At 48.7% G+C, this 16,501-nt stretch overlaps 6 protein-coding genes across 6 annotated transcripts; 4 read left to right on the plus strand and 2 right to left on the minus strand.

Moving 5' to 3' along the window:
• Positions 1–3,021: 3,021 nt before the first annotated feature.
• N7520_007418 (ATP synthase subunit C family protein) lies at positions 3,022–3,486 on the plus strand (the record flags this gene model as incomplete). Its single annotated transcript, XM_057141352.1, has 1 exon — positions 3,022–3,486. The coding sequence occupies one exon, from the start codon at positions 3,022–3,024 to the stop codon at positions 3,484–3,486; it is 465 nt and encodes a 154-aa protein (XP_056995358.1).
• Positions 3,487–5,834: 2,348 nt separating this feature from the next.
• On the minus strand, positions 5,835–6,602 carry N7520_007419 (uncharacterized protein; the record flags this gene model as incomplete). Its single annotated transcript, XM_057141353.1, has 1 exon — positions 5,835–6,602. One exon carries the CDS (start codon positions 6,600–6,602, stop codon positions 5,835–5,837), a length of 768 nt encoding a protein of 255 aa, XP_056995359.1.
• A 1,501-nt stretch (positions 6,603–8,103) lies between these two features.
• On the plus strand, positions 8,104–9,309 carry N7520_007420 (uncharacterized protein; the record flags this gene model as incomplete). The annotated part of the gene is made up of 3 exons (XM_057141354.1): positions 8,104–8,333; positions 8,407–8,836; positions 8,911–9,309. 3 exons carry the CDS (start codon positions 8,104–8,106, stop codon positions 9,307–9,309), a joined length of 1,059 nt encoding a protein of 352 aa, XP_056995360.1.
• A 521-nt stretch (positions 9,310–9,830) lies between these two features.
• Positions 9,831–10,945, minus strand: N7520_007421 (mitochondrial 54S ribosomal protein mL46; the record flags this gene model as incomplete). Its single annotated transcript, XM_057141355.1, has 3 exons — positions 9,831–10,133; positions 10,187–10,851; positions 10,900–10,945. 3 exons carry the CDS (start codon positions 10,943–10,945, stop codon positions 9,831–9,833), a joined length of 1,014 nt encoding a protein of 337 aa, XP_056995361.1.
• Positions 10,946–11,366: 421 nt separating this feature from the next.
• Positions 11,367–13,037, plus strand: N7520_007422 (uncharacterized protein; the record flags this gene model as incomplete). Its single annotated transcript, XM_057141356.1, has 1 exon — positions 11,367–13,037. One exon carries the CDS (start codon positions 11,367–11,369, stop codon positions 13,035–13,037), a length of 1,671 nt encoding a protein of 556 aa, XP_056995362.1.
• A 186-nt stretch (positions 13,038–13,223) lies between these two features.
• N7520_007423 (Ty1/Copia family ribonuclease HI) lies at positions 13,224–16,268 on the plus strand (the record flags this gene model as incomplete). Its single annotated transcript, XM_057141357.1, has 1 exon — positions 13,224–16,268. One exon carries the CDS (start codon positions 13,224–13,226, stop codon positions 16,266–16,268), a length of 3,045 nt encoding a protein of 1,014 aa, XP_056995363.1.
• Positions 16,269–16,501: the final 233 nt, after the last annotated feature.

Raw genomic sequence — 16,501 nt, forward strand, 5'->3', positions numbered from 1 at the left:
AGTGCTTGTTTCAAGGTGCATTTTGAGCGCATGCCCCTGCTTTGAACTGGTTTTCAAGTCTTCGAGGTCGTGGGTGGGGCATTGGTTCAGCGAAGTTTATGCAACTCTGCGGAGTTGAAGAACTCGATGTTGATCAGATATCTCCTGATCTCAACCAGTGTCCATTCCATCAGCTGGACATCCGCTGATTAGATGAAATTGTTATGGAATTTCGCTACTGAGAATCAAGTAGCGACACTGGAAAGGAGTCGAGATGCAAAGTTTGTGAATAATGCCAGCCAGCTCCGATCTATCAAATTTAGTGGAGTCCTGGATTAGAGACAGGCACTAGGTGAGTTTGAAGCACAAATTACCAAAATTAACGTCATTGTGCGAATACCCAAAATTCAAATGTTAGATGGCAGATCTGGTGCCCTCAAGATTGGATGACAATAACCGCTTTCTGTACGGGTCAATTGAACGGGTACAGCCTAAGCATTGCCACATCTAAGCGAACTTTAGGCATCATCAGGATAAATTTTAATGAACAGGCAAGCTCACACTCAAAATAGCCTTTTAAACACGCTATGCCCGTTGAGTCTAAAATAGTGGATCAGATCGAGAAGCAGAGATCTGGGGAAAGCTCAAACTCCAGGGTTGTGGCTACTTCACCGGAACTAGTTCGTTGCTTATATGGAGAGACACATTCCCCGTTGTGGCTTTGGAGTAGGGCACGGCAGCTGCCCGAGACGGATCCCACGCCCTGAACGAAACCCAAACGCCAGATGTCCCGAGGCATGTATTATTCCCTGCATTTGAGAGTGTTCATCCCTGTCTTTTCTACAGGGATTTATATGCAGTCCTGTCTTGCAGCTCTGTGCCAACATACCAGATCTGTACCCTCGAACTCAACCCTAAAGTTATTAATTGTCTTAATCAGGCAAGCTCCATTCCTCGAAGACTTGAGCTTCGTTTCCAAAGAAACAGTCCCAACACGACTCCATGGTTATCTGGGTTGAAATTACATGAAACAGTGCCGTTCTGCCGCTGGCTTGTTCTGTGAAATTCAACGAGACTGGTACCTGGAAACAACGCTGATACATCCCCCTGTATTGCGAAGACGGGGCGACTCAAGAGATCCACAGCCCCATCAGGTGGATTTCTTCGTCACCAACTTTCGTTGGATAGGGGATGGAATGGATAAGCTCCGGCGTCGGAAGATACGCTGTGAGCATATGTATCTTTTCCATCCAAAGGAGTACATAACTTAGGATACCTTATCCCAGTCAATGGCGAACGGGGATGATCGGTCTTACCCCCCTACAGAGTTTGAACCGCTGCAGCGGTTATCAGTGAATGCCAGCTGTCCTTGCCAAGGAATTCCATTCCCATGACCTCACGGCGGGTCATCCATGATGCCTCGACGAGTCGAATGGAGGTATCGTATCCGGTATTACGCGTTCCCGTCTTACCCTAAAATACCCGAAGCCAGCCCCTGGAACAGGCCGCCCGCTCTATCATGTATCACGCTACATTGATATACAGCCTCAAATTCACCAGGAAAAGCACAGTTTCCAAGCATATTGGTGTGGGAAAAAAAACAAAACTCATGGATGTGTTCATCTCGTATGCAGCTGCAAGGGTTGACGAACTACTAATACCCGGAATGACCCTGGATCAAGCTTGTGTGGGTCCGCCAAGCTCAGCGCCTGCGATCAGCCGAGCTGCAGCCGGATCAGATTTTCCCACGGAAGTTCGCAGAGCCTCCGGGACCCCTGTAGATAGGTGAGGGGGAGGATATAACAGCCACCCGGTCGCCATAAAGGATTATGTATGGGAAGATGAGGTTCCGCAGTTCAACGTTGGGGGCTCTATATGTTAGCGGTTCCCATATTGGAGTGAACCGGCCTGTTTGGGGATGATAATCGGGTCCTGGCGGGTCGGGGAATCCCAGTGGAGGCCGAGGGAAGCGAGAACAACAAACAACTCGTAATTTTGCTTTCTTCTTTGTTTTTTTCTTTTTCTGAATTGGAATTAATTTCAGGAAATTTATGATTTTCCCCTTATCCAGAGTCAGCGTATAAAAGCCACCTCGATCCCATCTGCAAGTTTCATGCTAGATGATGTTCCGATGGGCCGCATCCAGAAAAGCAAAGGAAAAAAACCATAATAAAATACAGCAAAAAGACAATCGGATGCCCGGATCCGGATTTTCAAAATTACATGTTTCCAAATAGACCACTCGGTGTGTGGGTTTCCGAAAGGGAGGTGAATGAGTCCACTTTTTGACTCCTTTCAGCCGACTAAGTGGACTTTTCAGGTGGGTCGGTTGCCCAGTGAATGTATAGTTGGTGGACCTGGAATCCGACTCGGCCCGGTTTGGGCGACGGGAATAAATCCAGAAACATAAACCTTGGGTTCATGGATCCCGAGTATATTATGATTGGTGCAGCGCTAGTGGATCCTGTGGATCAATATCCACTTAGAAGCATGATGATCCACCACAGGGAAGGGAGAGGAAAATGAGATTCTTTTTTTTCTCCCAACCCCCTTTCTCTCTGCCCCCAACATATATGGAGTAATGTATATGTGTTTATCTCAATTGATACATATGAAACCTATTGAAATTGGTTCATGCAGGGGAGGTAAATGAGTTGTATTTTTGAAGTGAAAAAAAGAAAATTGTTGGAAACTTGGGACCAGTGGAACCTTACTCCGAGTGAACCCGACATAATAATCCAATAATACAGTGTATGAATGGTATGAAACTGTAAAACAGCTCCCCAGCATTCCTCGTACAGCAGATTTGCGAGTGAAATACTCCGAACGTCCGCACAGAGTAGGGCTTTTTTGTCACAGAGACGCACTAGCCTCGACTGGGAAGCGGACGGGCGAAAATTTGGCCGTAGAGTATTTATGTCCTGGTCCGACCTTCTTCCGTAGTTTCCCAGCTTTTTCTCCCTGAAAAGAGTCCATCCCCCCATATACCAATCCCCAACTCCTCTCTTTTTTCCTTCGAAAAAAACCCGCAAAATCATCACAATGGCCTCCCGTGTCTTCACCCAGCGCCTGGCTACCGCCATGGCCCAGTCCTCCAAGGTCGCTCGCCCTGCTGCCCGCGTCAACCTCAACGCTGCCACCAAGCGCACCTTCACCCAGAAGGCTCCCGCCACCACCTTCTCGGCCCCCAAGCGCGTCGCCTCGCCCACTCTCCTCCAGGCCAACGCCCGCCTCGCCTTCCAGAACGCCGGCCGCCGCCAGTACTCCTCTGAGGTCGCCACCGCCATGGTTGAGGTCTCCAAGAACATTGGTATGGGTTCCGCTGCCATCGGTCTCGGTGGTGCCGGTATCGGTATCGGTCTCGTCTTCGCCGCTCTCCTCATGAGTGTCTCCCGCAACCCTGCTCTCCGTGGCCAGCTCTTCTCCTACGCCATTCTGGGTTTCGCTTTCGTCGAGGCCATGGGTCTGTTCGACCTGATGGTTGCTATGATGTGCAAGTACGTCTAAGCGTTTGATCGAAGGGCTTGAGGAACGAGGAAAAGGATACACATGATGCCGGTTATATCTTGAAAGAATTTCCTGCCGAGCTTGTTGTTCCCCTTTTTCCTTTGTCCGCCGGGGAGGGTATTTGGTCGTGATGTATTACCATGTACTACTTTTCAGCGTTATCTACAACACCTATTTCTTTCTGTACATATAGAGTCTATATGGCCCACCCATCCCAACTTCCAACGAGCCAAACCAAAACTCTGTGTGTTGAGTCCTCCGGCCGTATCAAATTCTTTGTTCCATTAATTCCGGATTCTGGCAATCCTTCCTCTACGTCTCTTCCGCGCCCCTGTAGCTTCCAACTAAGCCTCGTGGCACATCCGACTGTTTATTCCAGTTTTGCATTCTTTTCGAGCTCCACGCTGAACAGCTATCCTTTGAGAGCTCTGGCTAGACCCCTTCCTGCCGACTTGATGCTTCCGGGGTGTCCAGGTGCTACGTGTCAAGATTCAATCACCATTCCACAACCATAACCAATTGGTAGCCAATGCTTTGCCAGTGTATTCTATTCACCCGAATCAATCTATTGAACCCACTTCCGATGCTTTCCACCTTGTGTTGGGCTCCTGTCCTGAGCTTGAGGTCTCCCCAGTCCCCAACGCAAAACTCGCACTAGCGCCGGGATCTCGGGAAACATCTTCCCGCATCGCCCGGCTGACTCATCCAGTGACATCAACGATCTCATTTCAGTGAAAGGGTGGAAATATCAATTAAGTTAATGGCTGTAGAAAGCAAAGTTAGATTAGTAGCAGGTGAGAATATCAGCGGCTAAGTGGTGGCGATGCGTAGGATGTTAACCTTTGGGCATGTGGTGGCCGTCGCGTGGCGATTAATCCTGCCCGTGGTTTGCCGTAAAACAGTTCAGTGTTGAGTTTATGTGGTTTTACCTAGGTACTCGAATTCTTCCTCTGGCGATTTGCCAGACTGAGCACATGCATACGTAGCTATGTGTGGGTTGATCAATTTCCATGTAGCATATGGAAACAACAGATGTGGCAGAGTTCCATCCAAAGCGGCTAGAGCTGTGTGGGGCGGGTACGATATGTCGATACATATATTTCTGTACTCAACAAAGCAAACCAACAATGAACCTTGGAACTCCTCTGGACATCAACCCTGGAATTTCTTATGTACCTAGGTACGTAAGATCACACGTTCATATATATGTATTTGTGTCAAGTACATAGTCGGAACATCCATGGATGCGCACAACGACACCCACCGGTTACGCGAGAACTCTCTATTAAGTTGCTTGAGCCTAATAGTAGTAGGAGCAAACAGTCATGCAAGCAAAGATGGTCATGTGACCATAAACTCTGATAACAAGTACAACGTCCGAGCTGTGTGACCTAGATGGCCAGATTCAACACTGGATTAAGAACTTCGGCAGATTCTGTCATCTCTTTAAGGTCCCAAATCATAGGTTTCATACCCGAAGATCACCTTTCCTTTACCACACTCTCCAGCTGCGGCATGACTAATTCCTCGACCATATGTAAAGGGAAAATGAAACAAAAGAGGTGTGTAAAAGCAGGAACAAATTCACCTCGGGCTCGATGAATACTGAACCCAGAGATCAGACTTCATCATAGAGGCACACCTGGTAGCCTGTGCATATTGAACAGACAACCGGGAAAGAGATAAAACTTCGCTGCTAATAATATCAATGAATCGGATTTGACAAAAAAGTCGACACCACAGTGTCAACAGCTGGATCCTGCTGTCTGCCAGAGGAAGATCGTAGCTGGGAAATAGGAAAAATAACGAAGCTCTGTATTTCAAGAGAAATAGAGGTACTGAGAAGACAAAGAGAGGGAGAGAAATATCTAGACACGCGCGCGCTGAAGCAAACGGAAGGGGTCACCTGACCCCCATACTACACGACTCCATGCGGATTTCTCTATTAAAATTTCTTCACAATACCCGGACAAACGTAGAGGCAGTGTATGTCAAAGCTCATTCGGAAGCCCAGTTTTGTTTAACCACTACATTCTAATAGCATTTTCATCGAAAAAGTACGTGAATACCTACTAAAACTTTGGGAAACAACGTCTCGGGAAACAGTGAGCCTACTTCAAGGCATTTCCCATAAATTCTACCACGTCACATTCTTGATATTCCAAAAGATTATATAAAAAGTGTATCACAAGAAACTCAATCAAGAAATGAACCAGTCACATAGACAAAATCGACTCCAATCATGCGACATGCCAGACTCGCTTGCTGAACCGCAGGGGCAAAGGTATCAAGGGATTAAGGGACAACGAAATATGAACAGAAAGAAAGAGAAAGCAATGGTATCCAGACTAGAAGATTTCCAGATCTTCAAACTCCACAAATAACCCATCCGGCGTCCCAGACGAACTAACAGGCATTCGCATAGCATCCCACATAGTCTCCCCCCTCCCAATACTCATCGGCCGACTCGCATAAACCCCCACATGAACGAACTTATCCTCAACCCCATAGAAAAACCACGTTACCTCCCTCAATTTCTTCCACGTACTCCCCACCGCACCAGGCGACAAAGCATACGGTGAAAGGGACGGCACCTGATACCAGATCCACAGTGCATGCCCAACACGCTCCATCTTGATACGCAACGAACTAGGCGCAGGACCCGCCGAATGAAGTAGTGGTGAAACGCACCAATCCGCCCCGTCGGCCGTCGCGCTTACAGAAGACGCATTGACCGTCCCGGATGAGAACTCCATACCGGCCTTGACCCATTTACAGGGTGGTTGGATTTGAGGGGCGATGGCGCGGCGGGTGGTGGTGCTGGCTAAGGCCGCTGTATCTGAGGAGAATGACTGTGGAGCGGAACCGGCGAAGATGACTAGGCCGCCTTGGTCCCATTCCATTTCCCAGTCTGCGGTCACGGTGACTTCGGCTACGACGAATGGGTGGCGTAGTGATGTGAAGACTATTGGGGCGGTTGATGTTTCGCCGTTTGGTGGCTTGCGCCATAGATCGGTGTTTGGGCCGGCTGTCAGTGTGAAGTATTCCATGCATTGGGGTAGGGTGAATGATGGTGGAAGGTTGAGGGCCGTGAATGACGTGCCATCTGGAGGCATTTTGTGTATAGTTCTTGTTCCGTGGGTGTGCCCGGAAGCTTAAGACCCGGGTGTGTTGTTGGGGTAAGTGTCGGATGTTTTGTCTTTTTCCCTGATGATTGATTGAGGAATGTTGGCAATGACTTTCAGATGTTTCCAGGTGTGCCTTGGGTCAATGGGATTGTTGGGAGGACAAAATCCAATTGCACGATGTTGTTGGATCTGTACTCTGTGAACGGATAGGCGGAAGGTCGTGGGATAGATTGGGTCACAGCATTTGAATCAGTTTCATGATCTAACGGTCGGCCAGATCGAGTAGAAAAAACGCAAAATGAAATGAAAATGGAAAATGAATTAATAGTTTTGGGGAAATGGAGGATACGAGAAAGAGCGGATTCTGCGGATGCCGAATGCGGATTGAATGCGGGTTGCGAGAGGGAGTACGACAAGTTGAGAAAGACGAGAAAAACAACGTGCAACAAAGCAAAATTCCTCTCTACTAGGGAGTTTGAAAAGAGAGAATTAAAGGAAAGAAAGGATTTATGAATTTATAAATTTCGTTTTTTGCCCCCCCTGGAAACGCGACTCAGGGGATCAGCCAAGTCACAAGTCCCAAATCACAAATCCCAAATCCCAAACCCCAAACCCCAAATGCATATAATCTAGGGAGATAACCCGTCCCAGGACACTGGAACTGCGTCCACCTTTGCATCCCTTGGATCGCCTTCAGTGATTCCACCAGGCCAGTTTACAAGTGGCGCACCTTGGTGATCACATTGTGGAGAGAAGGGAAGGAGCTGAAGAATGGATCGAACCAGTCGGTCATTATACTTTCGGATATGTTCAACAAGCACGAACACATGCTCAAGCTGAGAATAGCTCTAGGATGTTCCTTGAGAGATTCATTTCAGCTGTTAAAGGTGGCGGGTGCGACTCAGCCACAGTTTGACTCTCCTGCAAGAGGCTGCAAACGGAATGGACTTGGATCATATTCCAGGACGGACTGACCGACCATTTCATCACATAAAAGGCCGATCGATCCCCATATCAAAATGTTGGAGAGTCAGAGTCGGTCTAATTATAGTTTCCTATCCTGGCATAACTTGCCAACTGTGCCGCTTATTCGAGTCATACTTTCTTTATTTTATTACATTATTTTATCCTTGGATTCCATTTTATAATATTGACACCCATTAAATACGCCCAATATATACGCTCCACTTATTCCGGTCTTTCTTAATACTTCTTTTCAAAATACCCCGTACTTTCTACAGTAGAGTAAGCTAAAAATAACAAAGTTCCGAAATTCAAGCCAAGAAAAAGGGGAATACACGCTAACCCCGTATTCTTGACCAATTAAGAGTCGACATCCGCCCGCAGCATCTCGTGTGTTGACGCCCAGTGTGATTCCAGGGATTCGAGAGGGCTCAAGAGCCTCTTGGGACTGAGTCAAAGACCCTTGAAATCCCCGAAACATGGTCGGCACCATGTGGGTTTTCTTGATCCCTCCCAGTCTTCCAAAATGGCTCTATACAGCAGATATGGATACAGCTATGAGAATGCCTGGGATGAAACAACCGAATTAACCTACAAACACTTTCCACAATCCTACCAAAAACTCTTTTTCTCCAACTTTGCCTTTGACTGCCTTACCTTTCTCGCCCTGACTAGTTTTCTCGTCTGGGCATGCGCTATCCGACCTTCCAACCAAATCCTCAAGGGTGTCATCGCCGCACTTGTGATGTGGATGGTGTATGTCTCTAAACCATAACATTCAAAGTTGATCATTTACATTTATACTAACACTAATTATTACCATCCCCAGCACTCAACTTACAGACATAATCTACGAAATCCTGGTCCTTGCCTCCGCCGTCGTCAAACAGTACTACGTAATCGACTTCATACTTGAAGACCTCTTCGAGGTGATCTTCAGCTGTATATTGTTCCTGGTCTTCTATCAAATCATCCACGAACTGTTGGACCGACTTACCGATTCCGGGAAACCATACGCACCTCTACGAGTGATCCACTGGATCGTGGTAAGCATCCTCGCCATCCTTTCCCTAGCCGAATTTGCCGTCTACGTCGTATTCGAGTACGAAATCGTCGAGGATACCCTCACTTTGTCATTCTACAATGATTGGCGCAAGCTCTATGGCGTCCGCTGCCTAATCTACTTCATTGTGGCATTTGAGATCTTTGCTTGGACGGTGTTCGTGGCTGTTAAGGGAAAGCACCGATTTGGTTCACGGGTAAGCTTCCACACACATACTTTCGCATCGAATCAAACCAGACCAGGCCAGGAATACTAATGATGTCTCCGTAGACGCCTCTCTTCGCTCTACTTCTCGGTAGTCTATCCTGGTTCGGCTATAGCTTGATGCTTGGTGTTGTCACCATTCGCTACTATCTGATGCCATCCACGTATGCCTATATCGACGAACCGGAGTATCTTGGAGTTATCACGTCGGTTTTCGCGTTCGTGTTTGTTATTGGTATCTTCACTGGTGTTCTTCTTTGTCTTATGAACTGGTTTAAGCTCGCTGGGGGTCAGATTTCGGCGCCGCTTTCAACCTCGGTGCACTACCCTCCGGCTCAATACCCCCCGACGCAATACCGTCCCGCGCAATATCCTTACGAGACTCAGGTGTTTCAGACGGAGCAGCCTCATGAGCAGAATGCGCAACAGTCGTACTATCAAGCCAAACCTGTCTCGAGATTATGAGAACAGAATGGATGGAACGGTATGACTAATGGGGGATTGGGCTGTCAATGAGACTGTTCCATTTGCTGGGAGAAATCTCATTCGCCCACTATTGTGATGTTTAGATGCTGTTATCATATACCCTATAATACCTAATCGTCGATGAATGACCTTGTCTATTAACTCATCTTGAAGATGACTCCATGGTATAACCGTCACCTACAATGTATGTAAATATGGATCATTCCAAGTCTCTCATCCATAGATCCTGATCCTGGAGTTGACGGTCTGGTTGGTCTGGATGGCCTTTGCGGTTCATGCGTCGGCTTGAGTCTTACTTATAAAGTGACCTAAGAAATCTTTTCAAATGAGTTCGATTGACAGAAAGGAAAAAATCTAGTTATACATGGCATGCGGGAAAGTATATGCAGTGCGTCAATAACGCTTATGCCAGAAACAAATCGCTGGTTTCTGAGCCATCCTCGGTCTCACTTTTCATCCGACAAATACACGCTCCCCTGAAATCAGATCCAGTAAAGAGCTTAACGATCAGCGAGCATGTTCTTGACGGAGCTGTAGTATTTCTGCGTCACGAACTGCGGGAGCTCGTCCTTTGACACCCACTTGAAGTCCTTCAGCTTCTGCAAACTGTTAGACAGGTCGGCCTGACCGGCCATGATACGGGCCTTGATGAAGAAGGTCTTCTCGCCGTGGGACGAGACACCGGTAGCCTCATCAATCTGGGGTTTGCGGTTGTTGTAGACGTGGTGACCGGCGGGGTGGAAGCCGACCATCCAGGTGTTCATGTTGACACCGGCAGACTGGGCCAGGGTACGTTCGGCGGCCTAGTAAAAAAAATTAGTAAAGAGAACCTGAGACAGCTAGGACAAAAACCCACCTGACGAAGAGTCTCGTCCACTTCCACCGGAGAGCTAGGGAACTTCCAGTATCCCTCCTTCGACTGAACCAGCAGGTACAAAGTTCTGGACAACAGACGGTTCAGACTCTTGTAATCGCCCTTCTTGTCGGCCTCGGTCACGCGCGAGTGTGGCCGCGGGATCTCTTCCTTCTTGCTGGTATCCTGGGAAGTCGCATTGGCGGTCGACTCGGCATCCTGCAACAGCATCTCGACCTGGTGCTCGGGCTCTGACTCCTTGGCACCAAGAAGCAACTCGTCGTTCCATGCATCATTGGCGTACGCGTTGTACTTTCCGATATCGCGCGCAGGAGTGAGGCGCTCTTGAATCTTCTTCTTCCAGTCCTCGTCTAGTGGGGTACCGCGCTTGAAGTAAAAGTATTTGGTAAAGGGGAGGGCGAGACGCTCGTTCAAACGCTTCTGGTAGAAATAGAATGCTTTCTCAAAGGGCTCCAGGTCGCGGGTGATCTGGGGAGGGCGGGAGAGAACGACGCCGGCGTTGATGGTGTAGACGGGGTTCACGGAAGATGTGGAAGGAGAAGGAATGGAGGATGCAGATGTAGATTCGGTGGCAGCAGAGGCATAATTGCGACGGCCCAATGTCTCTTGACAGCTTCGACACACGGCAGAGTCGAGTCTTGATGGGCCTGGAATGGGTCAGTGGGGATAACTGCAATTGGGGCAATGAGACATACGCATCAGCGACGCTATGCGCCGAGCACCATTAGTTCCTGTAGTCATCAGGAATAAATTGATTTGGTAATGATAGGGTCCCCTTTGATAGACTCGGTCATGTTCGTTGTTGCTGAGAAAAGTTCTGTCGGAACAATGGATCATGTAATCAACTTTATTAGTCAGCGTACCACATGTTAAATTGCTGTGGTGGAGACTAGAGAATACCAGACAAGTACACAGACGTGACCCATACCATTGGTACATGCTGTTCGACCCTGATTACGTGTTCAGAGAGTTATGAGCCCGGATTATCTCTCCTACCGTGATATTTTGATTGAATATACGTTCTAGAAGCTCTCCTCGACTTGCGACGACAGGATTGTTTACCCCTGAGATCACTGACGACGACAACAAAGTTGCCGCGTCAACCCCTCCGAAGAACACGACAATTGAGAAAGGATTGAAAGCCATTTGAAACCAACTAAGGATGGACCCCACGGTATCTGTCTCACAATGGAAGGGTGAGAAGCTGAAAAACAGCTCTCATTGGCCAGCTTGGTACTCTGCGATGAAGCAGTTTGCCAAGACTAGGAAAGTATGGGATTATTGCAATCCTGAGAAACCAGCCCCGGAAGTGCTGGAGGAGCCGCAGGCCCCCGCACGACCGCGGTTACATATCCCACGAGGGGCAACTACAGAGGTAGCCAAGACCCTAAGGGAAGAGTTTAAGGATCGTCAGATGGAGTATAGCTACGACCATGACGATTACAAAGAGGAGCTCAAAAGGTATGAGAAGGTGGAAAACGGCCTACAATCAGTTGAGTTCGTGATCACTGCGTCAACAGATACTAAGCTACACCGTCTCATGGATGATCTTGAGACTCCGTACGAGAAGATTAGCTTTCTCAAGAAGCGCTTCTCACACACAAAGTCTCACCAGAATGAAGTCCTGCTACGCTGGGCAGAAGGGTGCGTACGACCACCAAAGAAGGGTCAAAACGTACTATCCTGGCTAGAAGAGTGGGAGCTGATACGTGATGAAGCGGTCAACCTAAAAGTGGAGAGTGACACTGCGCAGCATCCGCAGCTGTTTTTACATGCTGTAAAGGACATCCTACCGGTCTGGTGGGAAGCTCGGTTCCAGGATATCGTACTAAGAAGTAATACAATCGAGATAAATGATCTGATTGAGTCCTTCCGTACCTCCTATACTATGTCGTATTCCGAGACTACCAAGAAGAATACCAATTCTATATCCAAAGCAGCATTTGCCACATCGACCTGGCAGGGTAAAGCAGAGGCTGAAACCTCTAGAACCGAAAGAAAAGACGGGAAAACTGGACCATTTCAGGACCGGAGCTACTGCCCTTGTGGCATGAAACACCCGGTCACCCGGTGCTGGGTGTTGAATGAAGACCAACGACCGGATGGGTGGATGGGCCTACGAAAGGCCTCCGAAGCGCTGAAGAAGTCATTCAAAAAGGAACCAGAGTGGAAGGTCTGGGCCGAAAACCAGATCAAGAACTCACCTGACTTGGCAGGAAAACCGTCTGGATCAGCAAATTTAGCCCACGTTGGCTTTGCCACAGTCGCCCTATCAACTGAAGTTGATACCAAGTACCGAGACCAATGGGTATTGGATACCGGAGCAAGCGTACACGTATGCAACGACCGGACCAAATTTACCGAGTATAAGGAAGACCCCTCGTATCTCCGTACGGGTGACAATCGGACCGCAATTGCTGGAGTCGGTACAGCAACCTTCACCGGAAGGGATCCTACAACTGGCAGACCGCGTGTGGTTAACCTGTATAACTGCCGTTATTCTCCAGATTTTCACTGCAATTTGGTTTCCTTAGGCAGGATAGAGGACCATGGAGGATGGTGGGATATGAAGCAAGGAAGGATTATGATTGGAGATCAACCTATTCTTGAGACCTACCGAGAACATGATATTTATCTGTTCTCACAGACGCGGGATGAACGTACAGTTTTTCGGCCGAAAACAGAGGGTCGTACGACTACGATCAAGACCCAAAACAACACCCAGCATAAAACTGCACTTGCTACCCGACGATCAGAGAAACCGTTGAAATCGTCTGCCAATACTAATACGTGGCATAAACGACTTGGCCATGTCTCGAAGGCAGCAATTTAGCAACTACCGAAACTGGTCAGTGGAGTTGAGGTTGTACGAAGCACGGAGGATGGGGAAGAGCGACCGGATGATGAAATTTGTACGGTCTGCAGCTTGGTCAACGCTCCACGACAGGTCTCGCGGAGACCGATAGGCAAGCACTACGGACGGTGCGGGAGGGTCTACTTTGACCTAATTCAGGTCATTATGGGATATAATCAGCACTGCTGGATAACCCATTTCTACGTTGAGGGTATCCGGTTCCACTGGTTAATGACCCATGTGAACAAAAACGGGTGCCAGGAAGCGATCAGAAGCTTTATCGCTTTCGCTATTCGCTGGCTAAATTTGCCGATTAAGGTGTTCCACTCTGATAAAGAGAGATCAGTTGATGAGAGTATTCTACTGCTAATTAAGCAGCTGGGGTGTGTTCACACGTTTACAGTCCCGTATACGCCTGAGATGAACGGTCCGGGTGAGCGTGCTGGAGGTGTGATTATCCTTAGAGCGAGAGCGCTTCTAAAGGAAGGAAAACTACCCGATAAACTATGGCCAGAAGCGGTAAAAGCGGCAGTATACCTGCTGAACCGTACGCCTACGAGATTGGAAGATGGGACTTGGATAGTTCCATGGGATGAAGCACGGCGCTTTATTGGGTTCAACCAGGGTACCGAGGGTACTCCTGTCAATACTCCCACAAAGACGTCGCTTGCGAATATCAAATTGTATGGATCACTTGCATACTGCAGGATCCCCAATATCCCGAAACTTGACAAAATGAAGTCACGAGCTGAGATAGGATATCTCGTTGGCTACGTGGCCTCGAATATCTGGCAAATCTGGATACCGCACCGTGGTCAGGTCAGGATGGTCCGAGACGCAGTTTTTGATGAAAACCGACGTTTTTCGGCAGAGAACCATGACCCGGATGAAGGGGTGAAGCTACCAGTTCCAGAGGACTATCCTCCCACAATCATGGAGGAAGGACTAGAGGTCGACTGTATTCGACAGGGTCTCGACGAACAGACTGCTCGTACGAGTATTCCCGAGAGTACCCCAGAAGGGAGCTCTCCGGGACGGTCCTATAGAGCAAGAGATGCGGATGATGTAGACGTCATACAGGATCAAGAATCTGGAGGATCTAGAGAACCACAGGAGACGACAATACCACACTCGGGACAAGATCAAGTTTTTGTGCACAAAACCCCAATTGATCATACCCCACCACCGGATTATCCAGTTAGAAGCAATTCTGCGGAAACTACCACTGATCAAGGGGTGAGGGATGATCCTGAGCGTCTCGCTCAGGACCATAATCAAATAGATCAGACGCCTGTTTCGCCAGTATCACTACGGGAACCGAGCCCGGAGGATCAACTCCAGGACCAATTACAGCTATCCCTACAGGAGAGCGTTAAGCAAGAGGATCGTACGACATCGGCCAAGAACGACTTGGCAGGGTCATTGCCTAAGGATCAAGATCGCGATTGTGCAGCTGTGGATACCAGCAATATCATCCAGGGACCGAGGGTGCGAATATCGAGACGAGACCGAGACTACGCCTATAACACCATGTTTATCGATGACGACAACGGCGACGATACCACAACAACCACTTTACAAGCGTTTGCTACCGGTCTTCTAGCACCAAAACCGTCGCTACGGCAGCATCGAGATGACCTACCACCTCCACCACAACGATTCCGAGACGTCTGGAAACACCCATTGAGCGAAGGTTTTAGCCGAGCTATGAGGGTTGAACTAGACGGACTACAGGCCAAAGAGACGTACAAAGTCGTGGAAAGGCCAAAGGATCGTGGGATACAAGTACTGCCCCTCATGTGGGTATATGCTTATAAATTTGATCAAGATGGGTTCTTGATTAAGTGCAAAGCCAGAATCTGCGTACGTGGGGATCTCCAGACGATCTCAGACGCAGACAAGCGAGCTGCCACACTGGCAGCCAGAACTGCCCGTATGCTATTTGCCCTGAGCGCAGCGTACGACTTAGATATCCGACAGCGAGATGCGGTAAACGCTTTCCTAAACAGCAAGCTCCTAACAGAAGTATACACTCTGATGCCCGAGGGTTTTATGACTCAGGGCAAGTGCTGGAAGCTGCTACGGGCGCTGTACGGACTGAGAATTGCTCCACGACTTTGGCAGCGAGACGCAGCGCGTGTACTGAGAGAGCTTGGTTTACAACAGGTTGCCGAGGATCCGTGTGTTTTTGTTGGGGATGGGATTATCGTATTCTTCTACGTCGATGATATCCTAATCGCCGGCCACCACACTGCCCGCGAGCGTGCTCAGCAGCTAGAACGGGAACTCGAGAAGAATTGGCAGCTGACTGACCAAGGGGACGCTGAGTGGTTTCTAGGGATCAGAATCCTACGAAATCGCAAAGAGAGAAAGCTCTGGCTAGTGCAGGACAGCTATTTTGCCAGTGTTGCTGAGCGGTTTAACCTGGCTCACCGAGCTCCGGTCTGGACTCCGGGAACCACGGAGATCCTAGAGCCATACGACGGGCAAGCTACAGCCGAAAGCATCCACCAATATCAGCAGCGAGTGGGCTCAGTTCAATATGGTACCACGATTACCCGCGCGGACGCAGCAAAGCGAGCGTCTATCTGCGCACAGTTCCTGACCAACCCTGGTCCGAAGCACCACCAAGCAATTGAGCGCTTAATCTGCTACCTCTATACCACACGGTTCTGGGCTATACAATACGGTCCAGTTGACAACGACAGCGAAGTGGTGAAGTTCTCATCAGATGCTTCGTATGGGGATATGGGTGACCGGACTAGCTCCGCAGGATATATTTGCCAGTTCTTCGGTGGACCGGTGGACTGGAGGGCAACCAAGCAGAAGACCGTGACCACGTCGACGACGGAGGCTGAGTTATTAGGCCTATCAGACGCAGGAAGGTCACTACAGTGGTGGGATCGTCTATTTGGAAGGATTGGTTTCAAATATCCGGAGGGTCTCACAATCGAGTGTGACAACCGCCGTACGGTGGACTTGATCAACGCAGAGGATACCCCCTTCGATACCAAGCTCAGGCACGTTGATATTCACGGGCACTGGCTGAGACAAGAAGTCAAGGAAGGCAGGGTGCGGATCAAGTGGGTACCAACCGCGCAGATGCTCGCGGACGGACTCACCAAGATGCTGCCGAGGCAGAAGCATGAAGCTTTTGTCAGGATGCTGGGATTGACGGACGTGCGTCATCTCATTGAGGAAGAAAAATAAGTCATACTTGCCTAATTAGTAAGTAGAGGCTGTTTTGAAAAGATCGCAGTTCTGAAGGAATTGTGTCTATTCTGTTGCTTCTGAGAAGCTTTGAATGATTCAAGTGACCATTTATGGCAACTGCGCAGCTTTGCCAGGACTGCCAAAGCTGAAGGGGTGTGTCGGAACAATGGATCATGTAATCAACTTTATTAGTCAGCGTACCACATGTTAAATTGCTGTGGTGGAGACTA

This window comes from Penicillium odoratum (genome assembly GCF_028828045.1).
Source record: "Penicillium odoratum strain IBT 22623 chromosome Unknown utg000005l_segment0_segment0, whole genome shotgun sequence".
Lineage (NCBI taxonomy): Eukaryota > Fungi > Ascomycota > Eurotiomycetes > Eurotiales > Aspergillaceae > Penicillium > Penicillium odoratum.